Source organism: Micrasema longulum, unplaced genomic scaffold (genome assembly GCF_059751315.1).
Source record: "Micrasema longulum isolate JH-2025_06_02 unplaced genomic scaffold, ASM5975131v1 h1tg000435l, whole genome shotgun sequence".
NCBI lineage: Eukaryota > Metazoa > Arthropoda > Insecta > Trichoptera > Brachycentridae > Micrasema > Micrasema longulum.
The window spans coordinates 1,143,901-1,167,802 of NW_028277635.1; the positions used below are offsets into that span (position 1 = coordinate 1,143,901).

The 23,902-nt window shown below is 31.1% G+C and overlaps 1 protein-coding gene across 1 annotated transcript in view; it reads left to right on the forward strand.

Moving 5' to 3' along the window:
- LOC148281587 (tetratricopeptide repeat protein 39B-like) overlaps positions 1-23,902 on the forward strand; it is a 77,762-nt gene that overhangs the window by 42,917 nt on the left and 10,943 nt on the right. The window contains exons 3-9 of the mRNA XM_088226493.1: positions 11,571-11,599; positions 13,659-13,766; positions 15,875-16,058; positions 16,658-16,815; positions 18,121-18,286; positions 21,027-21,191; positions 22,143-22,306. Of these exons, the coding sequence (XP_088082619.1) occupies positions 11,571-11,599; positions 13,659-13,766; positions 15,875-16,058; positions 16,658-16,815; positions 18,121-18,286; positions 21,027-21,191; positions 22,143-22,306 (974 nt within the window). The remainder of the gene's footprint in view (positions 1-11,570; positions 11,600-13,658; positions 13,767-15,874; positions 16,059-16,657; positions 16,816-18,120; positions 18,287-21,026; positions 21,192-22,142; positions 22,307-23,902) is intronic.

Here is a 23,902-nt window from a genome sequence, read left to right on the forward strand (position 1 = left end):
AGTTTTTTTTTTAAATTACCGCATATGTGGTACATATCAAGTTTTTCTGTCTCTTCCTCTACCCATCCATCAATTTGCCCTACTATGTCAATTAACATTAAATTATTTTGGTTCGTACATTATTGTTACATAGCAAACAGATAATAGCCTTGAACCCAGTGGCTTGATTATCTTATTTCGTAATTTTATAGTGATTACTTATTAATACTGAAAATTCGCTACTTATTTTTATATGTTTCTGAAATCATTATACAAGTTGCGCTTACAAGTTTAATTTAACATTACCGACATATTCTTTTAAACAAAAATATTTATTTATTCAAGTATTTCGTGATTGTTACTAAAACTTATTTAAGCAATCCCGTTACAGGTTTCTCTTTAATTTTATTGTACACGCGGAAACATTGATTGCCACAACAGAGTAGATAAGTAAAGGGTCATTTAAAATAATAATTTTATCAATGAACTTTGAGCTTAAAAAATAAAACAAATTTCATTTTACATAAAACGGATATTTTTATGTCATGTTAAATAATATTTGATGTTTTAAAAATAAAGTCGTTCATATGTCCACCACGGCGTTGTTTAATCCGAGAGATCATATTTTCATTAAGTTTCTCGCTGGATGAACAAAGTTGCGTAAAAAAATTGACTACCCTGGCAACACTAAAAAAAAAATTCATTTTGTTTTCTTTGACAATCTGACAGAAAAATAATTATATTTTTAAGTAATGGATTTGCTACTTGCACATGAAATATGAATCCCATCCTGTTTCTTTTTTATTTCAGCAGCATTTGTTACATACACATTCATTTGCTAATTACACATGAAATGTGATTGCATCCTGTTTCTTCAAGATCCTAGCAGTATTTCTACACTTGAAAACGACACAACACGGCATAGTTGAATTAAAATCGGGAGTTGCGTACTGAGCGACGTCTACAAACAAACTAATGGGTCAAAATGTCAAACTACTCGTTTAAGAGTAGTTGAGTCACCTTCTATTTGATGCGCGTATGCGGTTTCCGGACTATTCTTGATTCTATGGTTAAACCTTACGAATTAATTAAATCATCACCGGCCGAAAGCCGAAACAAACTACAGGTCACGCGGCCGAGTCACGAGTCATAAGATGGACCCGAGTACTGCCGAACGTTATCTGAAACGTCCCGACAGCAAGTTTCAGCTGAGCCGAAGTTTCGGCCAATTTTTGGTTGAAACCGAAACCACTGCCGAAACTGGCCAAATGCGAAGCCGAAACTTCCGTCAATCACTAATAACCTGTCCCATCAATTTCTTCAAAGAAGGGTTAACGATATAGTGATCGGACACTTAAGAAATTGTTCCAATTCTTTAGCAGGCTACTTCAACGGAATGGGTATTTCAATAAAATACATAGAAATATTAGACTTTTCTTGAAAAAACTGAATTGAAAAACAATAAAACATAAAAAGGCACTAAAAAAAACAGTGTTTGGACACTTGTATTCAGTAGCTATTTAAGAATATTTAAAAAATAAAAACAACAAACAAGGATTTTATCATTATAACGATATGAAAGTTTATATTTGTTTATTAAAGCTGGTATAAAAATAATTGGAAAACTACGAAAATAATTTATTTATTTAACTTTTTGTACATAATGTTATTTGTACATTGCCGGGCTTATTGCTAAATGGCAATTTCTTCCAACCAACCAATAAAATAAAAGTTTTAGTTTTATAATTCAAGTTACAGAACATATTTAATAGAAAATAAAGATTAAAAAGCTAAAGATATATAAAAATACAAATAAACTGTTTCTTTATTTATAAATTACCTTAAATATTTATTTGAGGTAATTTTATTTGTTTTTCAATTACCTTCAATCAAAACTATTACTCAATGGAAAAAAGGAAAAAAGGGGAAAAAGGAAAGGAGGAGAGATAAAGGAAGAGAAAAGAGATGTTTCTTTAGAGGTGATTTAAACAGAGATAATGTAGCAACATCTTTGATGGTGGATGGGAGATGATTCCACAGTCGAGCCGCATGGACACTATATGAGTTATGAATAAATGGCATTAAGAGAGTTCCTTGAGATTTAGAACGAAGAGGTAAACCATGAACTGATAAGCGTTGAATTTTTTCACGCAGGTATATAGGAGCGTTAGGACTATGAAGTACATTGAACAGAAGTGAGAGGGAGTGGTAGTCTCTGCTCTGTCTAATTTTGAGCCATTTCAGTTGCCTACGAAATTCAGAAATGTGATCATATTTCCTAAGACCGAAAATGTACTTTACGCATGTATTCTGAAGTCGTTCAAGTTTATCGAGTTGCTCGCAGCTTAAATCAGTCATGGAAACATAAGCGTAATCTAGAATGGGTAGTAGTAACGCTTGTACAAATAATGATACTTGCGAACGTTCTATCGTACGTTATCAAAAATTTAATCTATCTCCGAATCATCTATTTCCTCGTTATCATTGCATTCAAACGAATCATTACTTTTGTCATTTTCATCGCAAGTTTTCAGATCATCCTATAAGATGAAGCACTCGTGACAAAGGAAAAGATAAATTAATTTACCACCTGGTCTGGTATTCCAAACGAAATTATAGCGCGGTATAGCGCGTTTTTACGTACTAAATACGCATTATAGCGCGCTGTAAACGCGTTCGGAATACCAGCCCTGGGCTGGTATTCCGAATGCGATTATAGCGCGGCATAACGCGTTTTTACGTAGTAAATACGTGTTATAGCGCGCTGTAAATGCGTTCGGAATACCAGTCCTGAGCTGGAACTCGGAACGGAATTGCGCGCGAAGAGATCAATTAACGTTATGAACGATCTCTGTTAACGTGTATTTAGTTCGTAAATAGGCGTTAAAAATGCGTTTTCTATGCGCGCTTTTGCGTTTATCGACGTGCTTAAAATTATGCTAAGCATTTGAGCGATCACAATGAACAATAAGGAACATGCTTAAGATATCGCAGTCATACATCAACGCGTGTGTAATCTTCTAAGTTAACGCTCGTGTCGGTTTGTTTTTTGTTTCCCTCTTAAAAAAACACAGTTCACTCGCGAAAGATCGGCGTTTACCATAAAAAAGAATACACTATATTGCATTTGCAAAATAATAAGGAGTATCTAATACAAAAAGTGAAATTAAATTACAATTACTATGGCGACTGCTTTTCTTGACATTTGGCTTGCCAACCGCCGGCTAAATGCAATAAATAGCATGATAAATAAATAATAAGTGAATAAATAAAAATCGGAGTTTTATAGTATTTTCCATATTTACACGGGTGAAATTCAGATATGTGATAGCGCAACAGGATTATACGTCGCGAAACGTAAATATTTTGTCATTTCATATTAGGTGTTCACGGATGTTACATCGTGATCGCGAATACGATAGACAACCATGGTGAGAAATAGTTATCACGTCGCTTATTACCATGTCAATAGTTATTTGTGATTGAGCTCTTGGAATATGTTTTATCATGACTAGCTGGAATGCAATTTGCACGTGAATATGTATTTCATTGAGAACACTGTAATTTTGGAATATTTTAATTGGCTTTTTTGGAGATAAAACACAAACAGTTGTCTTTACTTTTTCCATCTATTGTCTTATCTTTCAACTATCCAGCTATTTTTTTTTTGGTTTTCTTATTTTGCTTCTTCAGTCTTTCTTTTTTCATTATTTTTTCTTCGCATATTGCCCTGTATTTTTCGCATGCGCGTGTGCTAGCAAACAGTGTTCTCTTCATTTGCCTTTTTCCTTTTCTCTTCGGTATATGAGGCCAAAATAAAATCTCATGTAGATTGCTCGATGACCCACGAGTATTTTCAACTTCAATGTTTGGACCCGGTTCATGCAATTGATCAGTTGTGGATATTTCTACATTATTTCACATAAGGTTGTTAGTCACATGATTTTCTTCATCGTTAGTTAACTTTCCTCACAATTTTCAAAAAACCGAAAAATTTCTAGATTTTTAGATTGATTTTCTCTAATAACCCCACTCGGACCCCACTCTACCCCAACTTGATTCTCATTTTCTAATGGTGAGTTATTTACAACTCGTTGAAAATGGCCCCAAAATCAAAATATTTGGGTAAATAATAAGATCGCAAATATTTCAAAAGCATTTTTAATATCAACAGACTTGCAATGATTTCTTTGCAAAACTCTTTTTGTTACAGTCTGTTCTTTTGATAAAACAGTGCCATGAAACTCCATTACATTGTTGTTATGAATGTTTTTACCACAGATTTTATCTATTCAGTGTGTTTTACCTAATATTATTTGCGTCAAATGAATCCACATGCCCTTATACAATAAACTTTTAAGGACTTCAGTATGAATATGGTCCAAATGAGCGTTTGGAATTTAGATTCTTCATTCTCGTTTGTGAACTTGATCGTGGGACTCAGAATTTGCTTGCAGCAAAGCGTAATAATCCACCATGAACTGTAATATATTTTAGAGCGAATTACATACTCTTTTCGTAGTGTTTTATTAATGATTTGTTAGGCATCTGCAAAAAACTAGTTACTATACAGTGATCGGCCAACCTAAATACAGTGACGGGCTAGCGGCCGATTACTGTCTGATGCACAAATAACCAAATGAAAACAAATTGAAGCATACAAAATATTAATGACAGATAAAATTCATAAAAAAACATCATAACATTTTAAAAATATAATAAATTTTGCGATCGGATACCCTGGCCCATAATTGAAACGTACTTAAAATTTAATACGGTTAATGGCCACCTGCATGTGCATAACACAGCTTTATAAAGAAATACACACAATCTGATTGAACAGTTTGATTACATCATTGATTGATTGCATTTGAAAAATTAGTACAGGGAAATTGAAAAAAAAAAAGTGATGATTTCAAACAAAGGTTATTCCTTAACAAAAACACGGTTGTTTTTACTAACACGAGATCATGTGTTAATATTTGTTCAACAAATTTAATAATATTTTTTAGTGTTGCCAAGTCATATGTTGGTGTTTTAAATTATTTATTTTTTATCACTAGAGACATTTCTTGAGTAAATATGCAAATATGAGTTCACATTCTCTTATTTTGCTCGTTAAACTTGAAGGTGTCCGGTCACTGGGGGGTGGCCATCGTCTCTATATCGTTTACCCTAAAATAAAATATTGTAGTAAAAAAAACAGCCCTTTATAAGTTAAATATAATAATATGTTATTTTCTGTTTTAAGTATTGCAGTAAGTATAGTAGGTATGCCTTAATAATAAATTAATGGTGATGCAAGTAAAGTGCACGCAATACGGTAGTGTAACGACACGTTATATTATTACGTTACCTACTTCAACTCGTTGACCGCGACCTCTGATGCGAGGTTGTTAGTAAAGTTGTTAACCATTTCGCTATCAGAAACCAGTAATATTATTTATTGATGTAAAGCTTTTGTACAAAGTACTTTGGCGGGTTTAATGCTACGGATACAATTCTTCCAATCTACCTAACAAAAACACGTATGACAAAAACAAAAAACCAAACAAACAATCACGCCGTTTCCCCGTAAGGGTAGGCAGAGAGGATAGATCGCCACATCACTCTATCTTTGCATACAGATCTCGCTTCCTCTACATTCATACATCTTCTCATGCACGCGCGCCGATTATTCCGACTACTTTTGACATGTCCATCTTCAAGTGTTTGTTGGATTTGGTCATGCCATGTCTTTCTCGTTCTTCTTCTATTTCTGCATCCATCAACATTCGCGTTGTAAATATTTTTAGCCGTTTTTTCGCTGTCAGTTCTTTTGAGTTCTTTTCAAAATTTTTGAGTCAATCCATCGATCACTTTTTGAGTTTTGCGGCAACAAACATACATAACCTATAGTCTTTAAAATATAGCTTGATTAGAATGACAGCTGTCAAACAAGAGCGTTTGAAACTATTGACCGAAATATAATCATTAAAAAATAAAAATATATTGGTATTAAAAACACGGAAATGAAATGGTTTGAAAATTACCTCAACAATCGCATGCAAATGACAAAGGTTAATAATGAAACGTCAGATCAACAAAAAAATGATTTGGGAGTTCCACAAGGATCTGTTCTGAGACCACTATTGTTTATTTTGTACATAAATGATATGACTTTAACATTGTCTGATTGCCAAGTTCGACTTTTTGCAGATGATATCTTAATTTATGTAGCTGATAACGAATATGATTCAGCAATAAGGAAAATAAATGCAGAATTAAAAACAGTCTCCAAATGGCTTAAAGCAAATAAGCTAAAACTAAATGTAGGAAAAACAAAATGTATGATAATGGGTAAGAAACGCTGTTTTAACAGTGATCACGGTGTTGAATTAGATGGAGAAGTTCTTGAGAATGTTGAAAGCATAAAATATCTAGGAGTTTGTATTGAGTCTAAATTATCTTTTTCAAAAAATGCAGACTATATGAGTAAGAAAGTCGCAAAGAAGGTATCCCTGTTAGGAAGGATAAGGATTAAATTAGACATTAAAACCTCTCTGCTGATATTTAAAAGTATTATCGTTCCTCACATTGATTATTGCTCCAGTATTTTATATTTAAGTAATGAAGGAGATCTAAAAAGACTCCAAATAATACAAAACAAAGCGATGAGGATAATATTAAGATGTGGGAGACGAACAAATGTTAAGAAAATGATTCAACTTCTAGATATCATGACAATTGATCAAAAAATCAAATTCAATGTTGCCAATGAAATAAACAAAATTATTAAAGGAATAGTTCCGAGATATTTTCAAAATAAACTAAAAAATAATGAGTTCTTTCATAACTATGCAACAAGAGGATCTAAAAATATAAGACTGGAAAAGAAATCAAAAGCAATGTCCCAGAACTGCCTTATGTACAAGGGAATAAAACTATTTGAAGAAATGCCAGAAAGCATAAAAAATGAAATTAATGTAAATATATTTAAAATTAAATGTAAAAAGTATATATGTGAAAAATATTAGGTAGTAAATAGTGTAAATAGTGAATATAATTAATGAAAATGTACATATGAAACAGTTAATATTATAAATTAGGATACTAAGTGTATAATAGTGATAAATAATGTTAGAATAAGTATAGATGTAAATATTGTGTTGTAAATATATATTAGACTATGTAATACATAGAACTAAATAAATAAATAAAAAAAAAAATAAAAAAACTAATTTCATTAGTGATGGGAAATTACTGATCACTGATCAAATCGATTTTATCAGTTATTTCATGCAATCGTGAAACTCTGTTTCCGAAAATGGATATAAAAACGCAAAAAAAGTCTACTATAGTTGTTTAACACAATTATTCACCAAAAATTAAGACATTTATACTCTTTTCATGAACAACATCAAATATTTTTTTTTTTTATTCGATCAATTTACGTTGATCAATTTGTCCCATCTCTAACGTTTTTGTAAAATGATGTAACATTATAAGAACGTCGTTAATAATTAGGTTTATTTTAAATTTATTTCAAATAAACCTAATTATTAACATATTTGAGAGGGAAAACATTTTTGAGAAGGGAATATGGAAGTCTAGGCATTTACAGGCTTATGACCTGTCATTGGCTGGTTTAAGTGGCCACTTTACACACTGTGTAACATTCACCATTCTGCCCATGTTTGAACATCCACATTTCCTCAACTCTTTCATCTGTTGACTTTTGTAAAGTAAAAGAGCTGGAACCTTTATCACGTGGGTGAGATTCATCCGGCTGAACCAAATCACCTACTAGGCAACGCCTGAAAAAATTTTTCCAATTTTTATACTTCTTCTTTTACCAGGTAGTAATTCAACAATGTTTGATTATGTCCAAATGCTTGCAGACTGGCTGGATTTCCTCCCTAGGGAGTTGTTTATATTTAAATTTATTTTAACATGTTTTCCCTCTCTGTTGAAATAAATTTAAATATGAACAACTCCCTAGGGAGGAAATCCAGCCAGTCTGCAAGCATTTGGACATAATCAAACATATTATTTTTTATTTTTTTTAGTCAAGCATCGTATTAAAAAAAATAATTAACACGCCAGATACGAATGATTTTTCGTGTGTCAATATAAATAACTCCTTTGACGTTACTACAAAGTTATGTCGTCACTTTTTCTGACAAATGTCATTCTAATCAAGCTATATTTTAAGGACTATAATTTTATTTATATATAAATAAATATATAGATGCTGTATTATATAGTATGTACCCTTATTTTAAAACTGCGTGTACTTTATTTTATACACTATTCGGCTATTTGTCGTAAAAAATAAATAAAAAACATTTAAATACACAAATATGTATTATAGGTTGTCTCAACACACACAATATGTTATTTTAATACAAATTGTATGCTCTCTTAACTCGATAAATACATACCATTTGAGGGGGTTAAATGCAAAACCGCCACTGGGCATGATCACAGTTTTTGGGAAAACCAACTAAATCAGCAGCAAAAAGACTATTTCTTTTAAGTTCAATGTGCAACTTGTGCGTGGTATAACAGGTAGCGAATAGATTTTTCATTTTAAGAGCTAGTTCCCACTTGTCGGGTGTCGGGTCCGGATTTTAATCGGATGTTTCAGTGGCACAGCATTTTATATGAAGCTATTCACACTTGTCGGAAACCGATTTTGTGTCGGCGCAGACAAGAAATATCGGGTGTTTTGCCAGCCCTCTACGCCCGTAAAAAAATCGTGTCGGATCTCGCTTGCCTATGAGTAAGTATGGCGCTGTTCACATTTGTCGGATGTCGGCCTTATTTTTACAAACGTCTGTAATGTGCATTCTTTTTTATGCACAATAGTTTTATCTTTTGCTATCGTTTGTTATGTGTTTCAAGTAGACATTTATTATGCTATTGTTGAATATTTCCTATAGATACTTAAATCTAGTTTTTCTTTCTTATTTATTTATTTATGCTTTATCAAGTTAGTTCATAACATCTTAGGAACTAATATAAACTTTTAATAATAATACAATTTTTTATAAAAAATTCTCAATTACATATTTTTTCAAATAAATTTTAAATATTTTAATTTATTCTATTTCCTTTATTTCTTCAGGTAACTCATTGTACAGCTTTAATCCCTTGTACAATGAGTTTTGAGATTATGTTTTTTTCCTCATTGGTAATCTTATCTTTTTTTATCCCTTGTTTCATATGTATGACATTGTTGGTTAAATTTTATTATTGTTTTTATTTTATTCATCCCCTTAATTATTTCATGTATAAAAATTGCCACATTATATTTAATTTATTGCTTTACTGTGAGCAAGCAAATTTCTTTGTGCATTCTTTCTACATAAGAATATATATGTTTTTTGAGTATAATCCTCATTGCCTTATTTTGAATAATTTGTATATTTTGAATTTCTCCTTCATTACATAAAAAAAGAATGGAAGAACACTAATTTATGTGTGGACATATTATTGTTTTATATATAAAAATACTACTTTTTAAATATATTACATTTCGTAATCTTTCCATAAATTAATTTTTTTTTTTTGTTACATAATTTGTATAAGTTTTGCCTCATGGTGTAATGATCAGCGTGTTTGCCTACTGTACGAGACGTCTCGGGTTCGATTCCCGATATGGTTGATATGAAATATTTATTTAAAAGGGTGTTTTCACACCAGAATATTTCGTAGTCTCTGGACTGGTACTTGAAGCGTAAGACTGATAATCTTACTTTCATGTAACAAAAATGATCAAGATGCACTGTGATTGGTGTACAAATGCAGTGCCCTATGCACTATAATTTGCGGAAAGGGATGATGATGATGATAAGTTTTGCTTACTTCTTTTTCACAGATGTTAAACATTTGAAAACAAATACATTATTTGTTTATTTATAATAATAAAAATTCGTATATATTTTTGTCCCACTTTTATTTTTAAAAAAACTATCAGTGACCGGGTTTCATCGTGACCGATATCGTCAGACTGGTGGGAGTTTTGTTACTAAGTTCTGAAATGTTCCCAAACCAAATCTTTTCCTCAGGATTGGGTGCAACCGATATTTTCTTTCCTTGGCTGTCTTCATTCGTTTTCTTCTAAAATAATAGTACATCACAAGAACTTCGTCGGCGTCCATCGTGCACAGTCGCCTCGCGCGCTCGATGTTTTCCCAATTGGCACCAGCTTCGATCGTGGCCGACAATCGATTATTAACCGAAAGTGTGAACAGAGGCGCCGACGTCCGATTGATATACGGATTCGACACCCGACAAGTGAGAACGAGCTCTTGCATTGAATGTGCACATTGAACTTATAGTAGGGCCAATTTAATAGGTCACATTTGACACTTCATCAAAATTCAACAACATAACCTTGTAAGGGCGGTAGTAAAATAGTATTTATTTTTTCGAATTTAGAACTGCACAATTGCTTAACTTTTTTCAATTACGATTACATATTTATTGTAATAATGACAAAAGAAGGTAATTTTATGAGTTACTTTCACTAATAAACCATTTTAAACATAATAAACTTTTTCTGTTCTAAACGTCGTTACAATGTTGCATCAGTGAACCCTTTTTCTTTTTAAACACTAGGGATGTTACCCAGAAAAATCTAATGTTGATAGTTTTGTTAAATTATGTACATATCTTATTGTGTTCCTTAAATTTAAGATAGAAAATAATAATGGGACAGGGATTCGACTTATGATTTTGAAAATAAAATTACAGTACCTATAAGTACTTTTTCATAGCAACTGAATTCAATTGACATATATTATGTTTAAAGTCCGAATCGATTCATTCACTGTAATCGATGTTTTTAAGCAGGTTACCTCACTTTGAAGCTAAAACCGACAAATGTTAAATGTGACCTATTAAATTGGCCCTACTATAAAAGAAATAGTCATTTGGCTACCGGTTTTGTATATCTTCCCATAAATAGTATCATGCAAGTGGCGGTTTTGCATCTAACCCCCTCATTTGTAAATAGAATCCCAACCGTCCATGCACTCGGTAGTTGTAATCTAACAGTTATTTTTTCTTACACGCGGTAAATTAGAGCATTTATTCATTATTTATTCGTAAGGCGAAGTTTCTCTAAAATATAAGAAAAAAATTAACTACTTTGAATTGCGTCACATGTTTTTATGAATCAACCAATGATAGAGTGTTGCGATAGATTTCCGGTTTCCGGGAAGCCTACTCCCCAATCAGCAGAACTCTCCGGATAGAACGTGTGTCGTCACAGGCGGAATAATTTAAAAATTACAAAACTTTAAAAAATCACAGCGCCGATAGTAGGATACACAAAAATAAACAAAAAAATGGCTTAGTTGAATAGTCTATTAATAAATAAAATAATAAAACCATTAAACTTACTCATTAGAAACGAGACGTGTTCTTGTTCGACGCCCTTGCCTTGGGGTGATTTTCACAAAAATGGTGCTAAATAAATTATCCAACTTTAGATTCGTATATACAAGTATTACTTTAAACGTAAAACCACTATAAATATATAAGTTCCTGTATTTAACAATATGTTTTCTATAATTAACCTAACATTTTCTTCTTTGTTTCAGTTTTTGGATGCTTATGACTGTGATATTTCGTGAGTACATTGATTTATTATTTACTTAAACTTGACTGTGGTTCCGTGGTAGTGCCGCCGATTTACGGACCAGAGGTCCAAGGTTCGAACTTTACTCCACCCAACTTGTTTATTATTTTTTAACACGATTATTTACGACGAACAGAAAATGACCCCAAAAATGGGTTATAAAAAAATGTTGTCATTTTATTTTACTATTATTGTATACCCTGCTGTGTAATTTCATCTTAGAATAGTAGTCAATTTTGAAAACTCACGTCGCTACGGCTTACCGTAATTGGGTTAATTTTTTTACCGAAGAAGGCCGAGAAAAAATTGTCTCGAAATCAGGTTGTTCTAGAAATAGCATGTTGGTTCTAAATTTTATGACGACGATTTACAGTTAAAGATTATATTCTTACGAAGAAGACTGAGAAATGTTTGGCTTGAAAACAGCACAAATGAGCTAAAATGCTATTTAAATATGAATGCCAAATTTCACGTCGCTACAACTTACCGTTAGGGAGGTAGTCATGCTAAATTTTACGTTGTAAAAATAAGATTCATGACTTGTACAGATTTTACATGAGAAAACCGGCCATTTAACCAGGAAAATGTTTCAAAATATATCACATCATAACAAAAAAAATAGATTTAATAAATAAACATCTTGACAAAAATTAAAATAAAAAAATGACAGTTGATAATTATCATATAGTAATGAATAGTAATTAAAATCAATCCACTTCACTAGATACTAATGTAAATTACTGCTAAGTAGTGGCGTTATATTATTATATTTTATTGAAATGCTTTCAAATGAAAATAAAAGTTTTAATAAATATGCATGATAGATCTTGTTATAAAATGTGATTTTTCGGCAAAAAAAAAACATTATTTGACGGCAAAAAGCAATAAAAAAATCATTATGGTAGATTGTAAACCTTTTTCTTATGGCAAGTAAACATTATTATTGTGATGTTTTAATTAAATTCTTTATTTAATTTTGTATGTTTACTTCATCACAAAATATTTTTGAAATTATGTTTAGTGTCAAAATACTATCATCTAATCGGTGCGGCGCGGCGCGGCGTCGCGCGTCGCAGCCGTAGATGTATGAAAAATAATGTGTAGGGATGATTCGATCGCTTCCACAACCTAGAAGAACCTCAGAACCTAGAAGAACCCTTTTATTTTATTAACATAAACGGCAAATCTGCCTTTTACAAACATTTATAATATTAACATATTTGGCTTAATATCTTTTTTTCTTTTCAAAAACATGAATTTTTAAAACAAGATTTATATATAAAAAAAAAAAAAAAATCAAACCAAAAATTATACAAGATTTATACTAAAAAAAAAAACATAACCATTATACAGCATATTCAGTAGAAAGTTTAAATAATAAAACATTCTACAGTAAAACAACAAGAAAATCATAAATACTGTTTCACACAGCTAGGCAAAGTGAACAAAAAACTTTATGTATATATATATATATATATTATGAAATGCATGAATAAATAAATATAATTACCATTCACCATCTTTGAAAAAGTTCAAAAGGTTTGTTCTATAGGAACAATACCCTACGCTAAATATATCAGATACGTGGGAATAACTATTGCCGAGTTCATGAAGTCTATTTAATACTGCATTACAAGTATACACTGTCCGTGAACTGTTGCTACAAAACGGTGGCACCTGTCTAGTCATTCTTCCAGGCACCCTGAAGTTGATGAGAGATAACAGTTCAGGGCAATCCCATATTGAATTTACAATTTTGAATAAATTTAAAAGGTCTATAATTTTTCTTCTATTGTTAAGTTTTAACAAATTTAATGTTTTTAGTAAAAAATCGTCGTTTAAAATATTATTAACATTGATTTACATGGAAGCGATGGTTTCATGAGTTATATGGACGGACTGCGCATGGTAGATTAGTCTAGGCTTTGCCCAATAAGAGAAACATTTAGCTATCTAAATATGTTGGTCTTCATTATTTTAGATGTACATATTTATAATGTATATATATTTAAGAAAGTGGGTAAAAATATATTTTTTTTGTAATTTTCAGGGAGACGCAGGGAATGGATCTGGAGAAAGCCATGGAACAGTCACAACTAGCCATTGATTATTTCTTCAATAATAAATTTTTGGAAGCAAGAGAAATTGTGAAAATGTGGTAAGAACCAAAAACATTATAGCACAAAAATAATTAAATGACCCATGCACATTAATCTCCCTACAACTTCTTATGACACCCTTAAAATATTCTAAAAATGTATATGCTTTTCTGTGTTACACCTAATACATATACATTCATGATTTATAATTAAGAGCTCTAGGGTTCATAGCAAAAACATTAGCGTAGTGTGGATTATTTAATTGAAATTCGCTACAGTAGACGTACAGATTTGTATTCAGCTGTTAAAAATGTGCAGTATTGTTGCAGATTATGAAAGATGTATAAAATTATGGATTCTAAAAAAAGGATCGAGAATACATCGAACACATATATTCAAATTAAGAGACGCTGTTTAAAAATGATTTTTAAAAATTACGAAATCAGAAGAATAAACAATTTACTGTTTTTAAAAAAGAGTCAGGGATTGAGGCACAGAACACACACATTTTTATACAACTAATAAAGTAATTACTTTTTACTTTCGAAACGTAAATGAAAAATAATAAAAAATGATAAAAACGAAAGCCAGGATCATACACATTAAAAAAAAGATTTTGAAAAACGTGAATTTGAACAAAAAATCTTTATTTTTTTAAACTTTATTTGGGAAACCAACGTTAGTAAAGTTAGTAAAGAAAATATATTACATATTATATAAATACATATAAGTTTATACATATAAAAATGTTATTTTCATGTACTCGTTTATATTTTTAAATAATCAAAGAATTTTATATTTTATTTTTTAAGAACAGTAAGTTATTGTAAATTGGGCGAGATTACAAGGATGCTTGAAGACAGGATAAGGAGGGGAACGGAGATGTACATATTTATTATTATAATGTCAAACAATTGTTGAAAAAGGGATAATCTGGCCAAAAATAAATACATATTTATAAGAAAAAAATTGTTTGAAAAACACAAAATCTATAGAAAATTTATTCCTTTCGAATATTGCAAGCACAATTATTAACATCGGTAATTCCCACCTAATAGCCTGGCTGAAGTGTTGACCGAATTCCAAGAAAAAGCTTTAGTCAAATAAAACTTTCCCATCATAAAGCTACATGTAATTTTAATTGCAATTGGTTTTTATTTTAATATTGTGATTTGAAAATGTGTAGTTCATTATTATGATGAAAAATATACGTAAATTTTCATTTGTAAAAATTTGGAATTGGGAAAAACCACATTGTTATTAAGCTGCTGGGTCCCATTAATATTTATTTATTTATTACATAAAATCATCATTTACATAAAATTATACATTTATACAAAGTTGCTTTGACTGTCTAACTAGGGTTATTTGCCTCGTTCTAAGACAGTGAAAATATAAAAAGAGTAATCATTACATACAAAATAAAAATAAAGGTAGATGACATAGTGAAAACATAGGAAAAAACATGTTTAAAAACTTAGTAAAATACGTAGTAAAAACAAAAAACATAGTGAAAGATATAGTAAAAATATAAAAAAATATATATGTATAGCAAAAAGTATATTAAAATATATTTAGATAAAAGAAATACATGTTTTGTTAAAAACATAGTAAAAAAATAAAATAGTAAAAGGCAGAGTAAAAAGTAACGGGGATCTCCAAAATAAAATCTGTATTTACATGTATTACTTCTTTCACATATTATTTTAATACATATATATATTTTTTGATCTCATATTCAATTAATAAAAATAAATTGTAAGTACCTAACTGCTTGAAGAAACTTATCCAAGATAAATAAATATATTATATAAATATATAATATACACGGTATCTCTTACAGTACTGTTTGAATGTATGAAATTTGTATGGGCAGTTGAAGAGATTATAAACAACAAAATTCACAATTTAGAATTGAAGTTGACGACTTCTGTGTTCTGTATATGTCTGCAGGCATTACCAGTACCATTACCACAGGGGTGAAGTTCAAGGGTGGAAGCAAAAGGATTAATTACTTCATTGATAGCAGAAAAGTGGTTGCCAAAGCACGGCAAGCAATTTTTCTGTGATTCTCGAAGAATGTAAGGAATATATAAAATTTGACTGTCTCCTCAATCATCCATTTTAATACAATGCATTGACAGAGAAATGCCCGTTATATTTTTAGGGCGAACTCTTCAATGTACCATTCAACTGGAGAATGTGTGTTTGCGTTTCTATCGGCCACATTAACATTCGACAGGGAGCTTATTAATGATGCTAATGTTAAAATCAAAAGCTGTATTAGTCTATGTAATACACAAAGGAAAAAGAGATCATTTGGGGAGAGCATTGGCACAATTGTCAAAAAGGTAATTCATTATTTATTTACAGTAAAATTGTATGCTATGGTGCATCACAACATCGATCCTTTGTGATATTTATAATTGTTCGACAGTTAGTCTTATAAATAAAGAGTGCTCCATAATTTGACGATTTTTCAATTATTTGATCTGGTTGTTTCATATTAATCAATTTTTTTATTTTATTTTCTTTTGTACTGATCTACTAGGTGTTATTTTTTAAAGATTTTTTTTGTATAATAATATTATTGTACTATATAGTAATATTACTTACCATATTGTTCGTTCCAACTCAACACAGCACTTTAGTCCTGTGCAGTTGGGACTTGTGTCTCAATAAATGTAAATATTTTTTTTTGTGAGAAAATCCTAAATGAAATAAAAAATAATTTGAAACAGGCTCTTTTTTAAAAAATATTATCATTAGATATGCTACTAGATATGTTTTCAAAATATGCAAATCAGTAAGTAAAGATATAAGTGGAATTTTATTATTATTTCATTTAAAAACAAGACAGGGTTACCTCAAGTTTTGAAAAACCAGAAACCAGTTTCATCCGTTCCTTAATATCTTGAATATTTATTATGATGCTAATTTTTTTTTCCAGACAAATTATGATTCCTATACAGATGTAGAAGCTCATGCAGAGCTGTGTTATGCTGAGGTTCTGCTTTTAAAGGCGATTTTAACATTTATAGAAGACGAAGAACTACTCTCTCTAGTAAAGGGGAGTCTCAAAATTAAACAGTGCTACAACAGTTACAAGTAAGTTATTATCAGTAATAATGAAATTGTCTAAAAAATATACATTTTATTATTTTCATTAATATATAAATACAAAATTTTGTTGTACAGTATTAAGTGGTTTAATCAGCAAAGTATCTAACAGGAATAGTGCCCTGTCACTTACTGAAAAGGGACGGGAATATACACATTTGTAAATTAATACGAGCATATTATTCTCCTCTCCCTTGTAAACAAGTGCCTGGTAATCGGGAAATATCACATACTACGAATTCTGATAAAAATATATGAAATGGATTTAGAATAATTAAAACGCGACATGTTTGGCATTGATAGTTGTGACAGTCAGGAATAAAATTGAAAATGAACCCGAATCGTATTAGGGGCTTGGCCAATGCAATGACCGTTTTTGCGGGAATTCAAAATTACAAATTTAAAAATATTTTTTATGGCACTAAAGGGTACAATGAAAGCATCCACCTCTTTCCCGAAACTGTTCACAAAAACTTGTGTCTTTCTTCAGTTTTCGCATATCACTATCAATTTTTTAAAAACTAATTATCGAAAATTTAATATTTCTTTACAATCAAACCGCGGAAATAACAAAACAAAGAAACTTTAAAAGCTTTCATTGTACCTCTCACTGCAGTATAGTCAATTTGTTATCAATCAAATACACATGGTCAGTACAATCACCTTTTTCTAATTTCCCAGTATGACAGTGAAGGAATACAGTGTTAGTTCCAAATTGAGATCGCGGCCGCACGCTCCTGATCCCGCCTCGGAAAGGAAGTAGAACGTAGTAATACAAACAAATCAAACAACGACACAAAACCCAAATACATATAGGAAACATTAGAATAATTTGCCCTATACAACATGCACTCAAGCAACAGAAGAAAAACAAGACGTATCTATACCAAATCACAGAGGAACATCAAATTATCACGACACTACTGGCAAAATCCTAACACAGATCCTAACATGATCCCTATCGAACTCAGGCGAAATTACTTCTTGTCATAATACTTAATCCCTCACTGGCACTAAAGGGTAGCAAAATTATTTTTTTTACTTGATAGTATTTCAAAAACCTTTATTACTTTAAAAATGTTTAAAAAAGTGATATTTCCCTATTGTGCCAACTGAACTTATGGTAGGTTCAGCTCTCTTATGAACAATTTACACATTTACACCCCTTACAGCATTTCAAATTTTCGCCAATGCTTTTTTATATATATAAACCAAATTACTGGCGAAAACCAATGACATGCAATATTATTTCAATAGTCTACTGCTTGGTGATGATTTTATTTCTGATTACAGGGAGTGTGCTACGATTCTTAAGGATCGTAACTGGACCGATGAGAACTCAAAAAATCATTTTGAGAGTGGTGTAAGAATGGGTATTGGATCCTTTAACTTGATGATATCTCTCTTGCCTGGAAGAATTATTCGCTTGCTTGAATTTGTTGGTTTTAGCGGAGATAAGGTAACAATCTACTGAATCCCCAAACTAATTATAAATTATTTGCATTTGCGGACTGCTATATTGATTAAAATGTTACTTTTTGTGTTTCTTATATTTGCGATGTATTCTTTTCAATAAAAAATTACTCTTATTGTGTCAGAAAAATGTAGTTATAACCAATGAACAAGGTTGATTTAAAATATCAATGTATTTAAACAGAGACCTTTTGTGAATAGGAAAATTGAAAGCCTAGGCTGGTTTTTTGCTATTCGTTATTTTAATTTAATTTAATTTAAGAAAACAACAGTCTACACGATACAAGTGATATAACAATTATTACTATTTTCATCTGCAATGTAAAGTTTTCTGCATATAAACAATTTTAACAAACATATTTTGTACTTGAAAAATAACATACAGGTTTGTTTACACACTTTGTACCATTCACTATTCTGCCTATGTTTTAGTATCCAATTTTGTAAATTCTTCCATCTGAATAACTTGGCTACTAAGATTTGTAAATACTTAAACTATTTTTGAGAAACTGTATGTATAAATCAAAATTACATATAAACATAAAACCTACCGGAAAGGCGTAAAGCTGTTTTGCTTGCTAACAGTTAATTTAGGTATGAAATTTTAGAAAAGGATCAAGATTATAATATATAATGACATTAAAAAAGTATTTAAATAAAAACAAACTTCGTCTTAAAATGTGCTGAGCCATGTAAAATGGACTAAGAAGAGCTGAGAGTTTGCAGAATAATTATAAAAATACTTTTCATTTTGTTTTTATTTTTTTATCTCATTTTGAGTATGTCCTAATTTTGGTCATCAAATAATGGATATATGTAACTCACTGAAGGATTTATTAAGATTGATAGATTCTTTAACAGATGTAATGAACCTCTCTCATCTCATAGGGGGTACTCACAAAGGTTTGTTTTCAACCCAGTGAAACTTAGCAGAAATCAAGTGAGATTGGTTATCACTAGAGCTCTTACAGAGCACTGCAGTGCTGATGTAGAAATACCTATCACATTTCATGTGATTGTGATGCTTTATATCACAAAAGAAGCCGCATCCTCGGGGGCCACTCGTTAATTGTGATGATTTTAGAGCGCCCGCCCACTGCCTAATAGCCTGATATTTTAAGGACCAGCCATGGAGGGGGAGATTTAGAAATATGAGGAAACTCGTCCTCCACTCGGTAGTCAGGCTCTTTGAAGATTCGGCCTTGGAGGGCAAGAATTCATTTACAGGGACCCGTCACACTAGATCTACATAGGTCGCAGTGGCGTCAGAAGCTTATATAGCACTGACCCCCATTTTTCAGAAAAAGAATCTCACCTCAATCTGGTTTTAGCTCTTCTGTTTCTTAAAAATTATCAGATGGAAGAATTGAAAAAATATGGACGTTCAAATTGTAGGTAGAATGGTGAATGTTACAAAGTATGTAAAGTTATCACTACAACCATCTTATGATTGGTCATAAATTTCTTCATCATCAAAAATCATTTCCTTGGAAAATGTTCTATAACTTTTTTATAATATCCAAAACACTCTAGTGGGTAAAATCCAATATTTGTCTCTAGACATTTGGACATTCTTAAAATGTTATTGCACTTTAACCCTTCACAGGACACATATTTTGTGTTACATGTTCGTCTTGCAAACATAATAAAATGTGTCCTTTTTAAAAATAATAAACCTATTGCATTTGAAAAAGTTAACTGGTAGACTGATCTACCAGTGTTCGTTATTATGATACTCTTGTGATATTAAAACTTATCATTAATACGAAAAATTAGAAAATAAATACCTCAATTCTGGTGGTACTTACGTATGTATGTACCACTTTGTTCTAAGTGTCCTATAAAGGGTTAAAGTACTGGGCAAAATTATATTATTCTATTTTTTGTTGTAATTGTTAGCGAAATTGTGTAAAATATTATAAAAATGTGTAATGCGAAGTGTTTCAGCGAATGTGAGGCATAATGGAGAAAGCTTTTTTTTGTTTCTTTAATTATGAATAGGGCATTGCGTTGTGTAATACCAATAGATATAAAGTAACGATCACTTTAAAAAAAAATGCTCCTGTAAAACGAATTTTAAATGAATCAATTTTATACATTTGGGAGTGTTATGTTTGACCTTAACGCATTGATCACAATGTAATGTCTATAGTACGATTTTTCTATGAACGATCGCCTCACAGATGTACTGACTCCCAAATCGGATCCTCGAAATTTTAATTTTAGTTATTTAAATCAACTTTTCTTGAGAAAATAGATTGTATATGTAACACTTATTTAGGTACGCGAAATTATATTTATATCGTATTAAAAAATTCAAAATATTTTTGAAACCAAATAAAATTTAATATAAATGTAAATTTTAAAAATTTGTCATTATTTTTTTTTTTTACCACAACGAGCCAGGAGACCCAATTACAGTACAGATCACCCAAGATTGAGAAAAATCACAGTAAAATTTTTGCCTTCTCACCGGGAATCGAACCCGGGACCTTCCGTGCGTGACTCGAGTATCTTACATCAGTACACCAGGAAGGCCGCCGATTAATTGAATTGTTTTGAAGACTGAAAAAATCGATAAAACATCTAACTAATTTGTCTCAAATAGAATTCAATCACTAGTATACTTCGTGGTCGTCCAAATGTCAGGAACCATTCTTAGAAAAATTGTACTGTTAATTCAATTAAATAGCACTAAGTTATTTTGCATCTTATTTGTACGACAGGCTCAAGGGATTAGCGAATTGCTCAAAGGACTGAATGGTGACGGAATACGTCAGGTACTGTGTGTCATGACTTTACTTGGGTACCATCTCATCGTTTGTTATGTCATCACTGACCAACCCGGAGATCTCAATCTTTGCGATGACATCATCACTAAACAGTTGAAGGTAAAACTTAAACAATATTTAGACATCAGACACGTAGGAATTATTAAGTAGATAAATACATATCTCAACTACAGATGAAGGGATTATTAGGTAGATAGATATAATCTCAACTAGAGATGAAGAAATTTCTAGATAGATGGATATATAAATCAGAGATGAAGGGATTATTAGGTAGATATATTCATATTTATCAACCAGAGATGAAGGGATTATTAGGTAGATCGAGATCTATCATGTCCAAATTAAAACGGGCACTGAAGAGACTCAAAAATAATAAAGCACCTGGTAAAGATAATCTACCTGCCGAGTTGTTCAAATATAGAAATGACCACCCAAGGAATCTACTGCATAATTTGATTACAAAGATATGGACCCTAGAGAGACTTGTCAAATTAACCATGTCAGGTCAAAATATACGGAGAACTAATGGAAGAATTTGCAGTATCCCGAGGATTAAAACAGGGAGATGGCCTGGCCCCATCTCTTTTTAATGTTGTGCTTGAACATGTCACGAGAAGAACTCTGATAGACACTAGCTCCAATATTTGTTATAAGATAAGCCAACTTGTCGGAAACGCGGATGATATCAACATTGTCAGGAGATCAATAACAGTCATTGAATAGGTATTTTATTCCTTGGAAACAGCTGCACGAACCTTCTGCCTATGTTAGAAACTTATAAAACTTTCTATATCTTTATAGTTTTTTAAGCATGGTAAAATTACCTTTTCAATATTAAAATATTAAAACACTATTTTTTTAGATTTATTATCCGTTAATATATCTGTTTATCTACCTAATAATTTCTTAATCTCTCTCAAAATCTTTATACAGATACAATCTTAAGAGAGTTAAATCCAGTACTTTTAAATAAAAAAAACTTCTTGTTACTTTAGATACCTGTCTATTTTAGTCATTGTAAATCAAATGTAAATTTACATTTTTTTACAGATATATCCTTCTGGAGTGTGGTTCTTATTTTTCAAGGGACGATTGGAGTATATGAAAGGAAATTTAGATGACGCCGTGTCCTGGTACAAAAAGTCATGGAGGAGCCAAGACATTTGGCCGCAATTCCACCATTTATGTTTTTGGGAACTACTGTGGGTGCACTGGTAAGTTTGTCATATATGTACATATATGTATGTGTGTGGTGAGACAGACCAAGTGAATAATATGGATAATTGTGACAGTTTGTAAGCTTTAAACTGAATTAAGGAAGTTTCCTTGTTAAGATGTTCGTTAGCCAAGATATGGGATTCCTTCAAAATAAAAATGTTTATTCCGGTTAATTTTAGTTTTATAAATTATATGTCTGTGACTACAGATCTGAACTGAGCTACAATGAAAACAAAAGATGGTTGGGAGGTCCATGTGCTTCCCAAATATAATATGGTAAAGGTACTTGGTGTGATACTTTTAAAAAATTACAAATTGAGTAATTAAAAAATACTAATATTATGCATAATGTATATATTATATCAAAATCAAGGTTAACTTTTTCCCTTACTAAGGAAAAAGTAAAGAATCAATACTGTTGGTCACAGAAAAATCAATACCTACATAATTTAAATTATGAGAATAATGCTCATAAAATATACAATATATTACAAATGTTCAATTATTTATTTGCATTAAAAAAAATCTATCTCAAATTAATAACATAATTAACAACTAACTCAACTCAATTCTTCTTTCAATGTAAATAAATATAATTTGGGGATGGAATGTTTCATGAGTCCAGTGGCAGTCTTCACAGTAGCGACACAGACTCAGGTCTTCCATTCCAGTAGTGTGGAGGCAGACCTCTTGATGATGACCAAATCCCTGACTTGGAAATCGAGTTGACATACCTATTCCAAGCTGTTTTTTTCATTTATTAATTTGTCGATATCTCCCGAGGAACACATTTATCGCGATTAGTCTTCCATTTGATCATTATTTCTATAAAGATAATTCAAACCATATCATCGTCATCATCATCATACTACTCTCCGCACCCAATTACGTAAGGTAAAGTGATCAGCCTAATGCTTCAGGTGCCAGTCCAGGAACATGAAATATTGAAATGTAGAACCTGAACCTGAGAAATAAATATTTCATGTCGATTTTCCCAGGAATCGAACCAGGAACTCAAGCATGGTACGTGAATGCGCCAACCACTATATTACGAGGCGAACTACTATCTTTGCTCTATTTCTGTATTCAGAATTTTTTCCTGAGAGCAGCCATCCAGTCTAAAGCACTCGTCTAGACTTCTGGTTCTATTTCACACGCAGAACTGTATTATAAATCCGCCTGGACACAGAATTAAATTCAAACCTTAATAGAGTAACCCAGAACTGCCTTATGTACAAGGGAATACAATTATTTGAGGAAATGCCAGAAAGCATAAAAAATGAACTAAATGTAAATGTATTTAAAATTAAATGTAAAAAGTATATTTGTGAAAAATATTAGGTAATATATAGTGTAAATAGTGAATATAATTAATGAAAATGTATATTTGAAACAGTGAATATTATAAATTAGAATATTATGTGTATAATAGTGATAAATAATGTTAGAATAAGTATAGATGTAAATATTGTGTTGTAAATATATATTAGACTATGTTAATCATAGAAATAAATAAAATAAATAATAAAAAATAAAATAAAAAATTCAAACACATCGAAGTAAGTGCTAGGTGTTTTATAGTGCGTATTAAT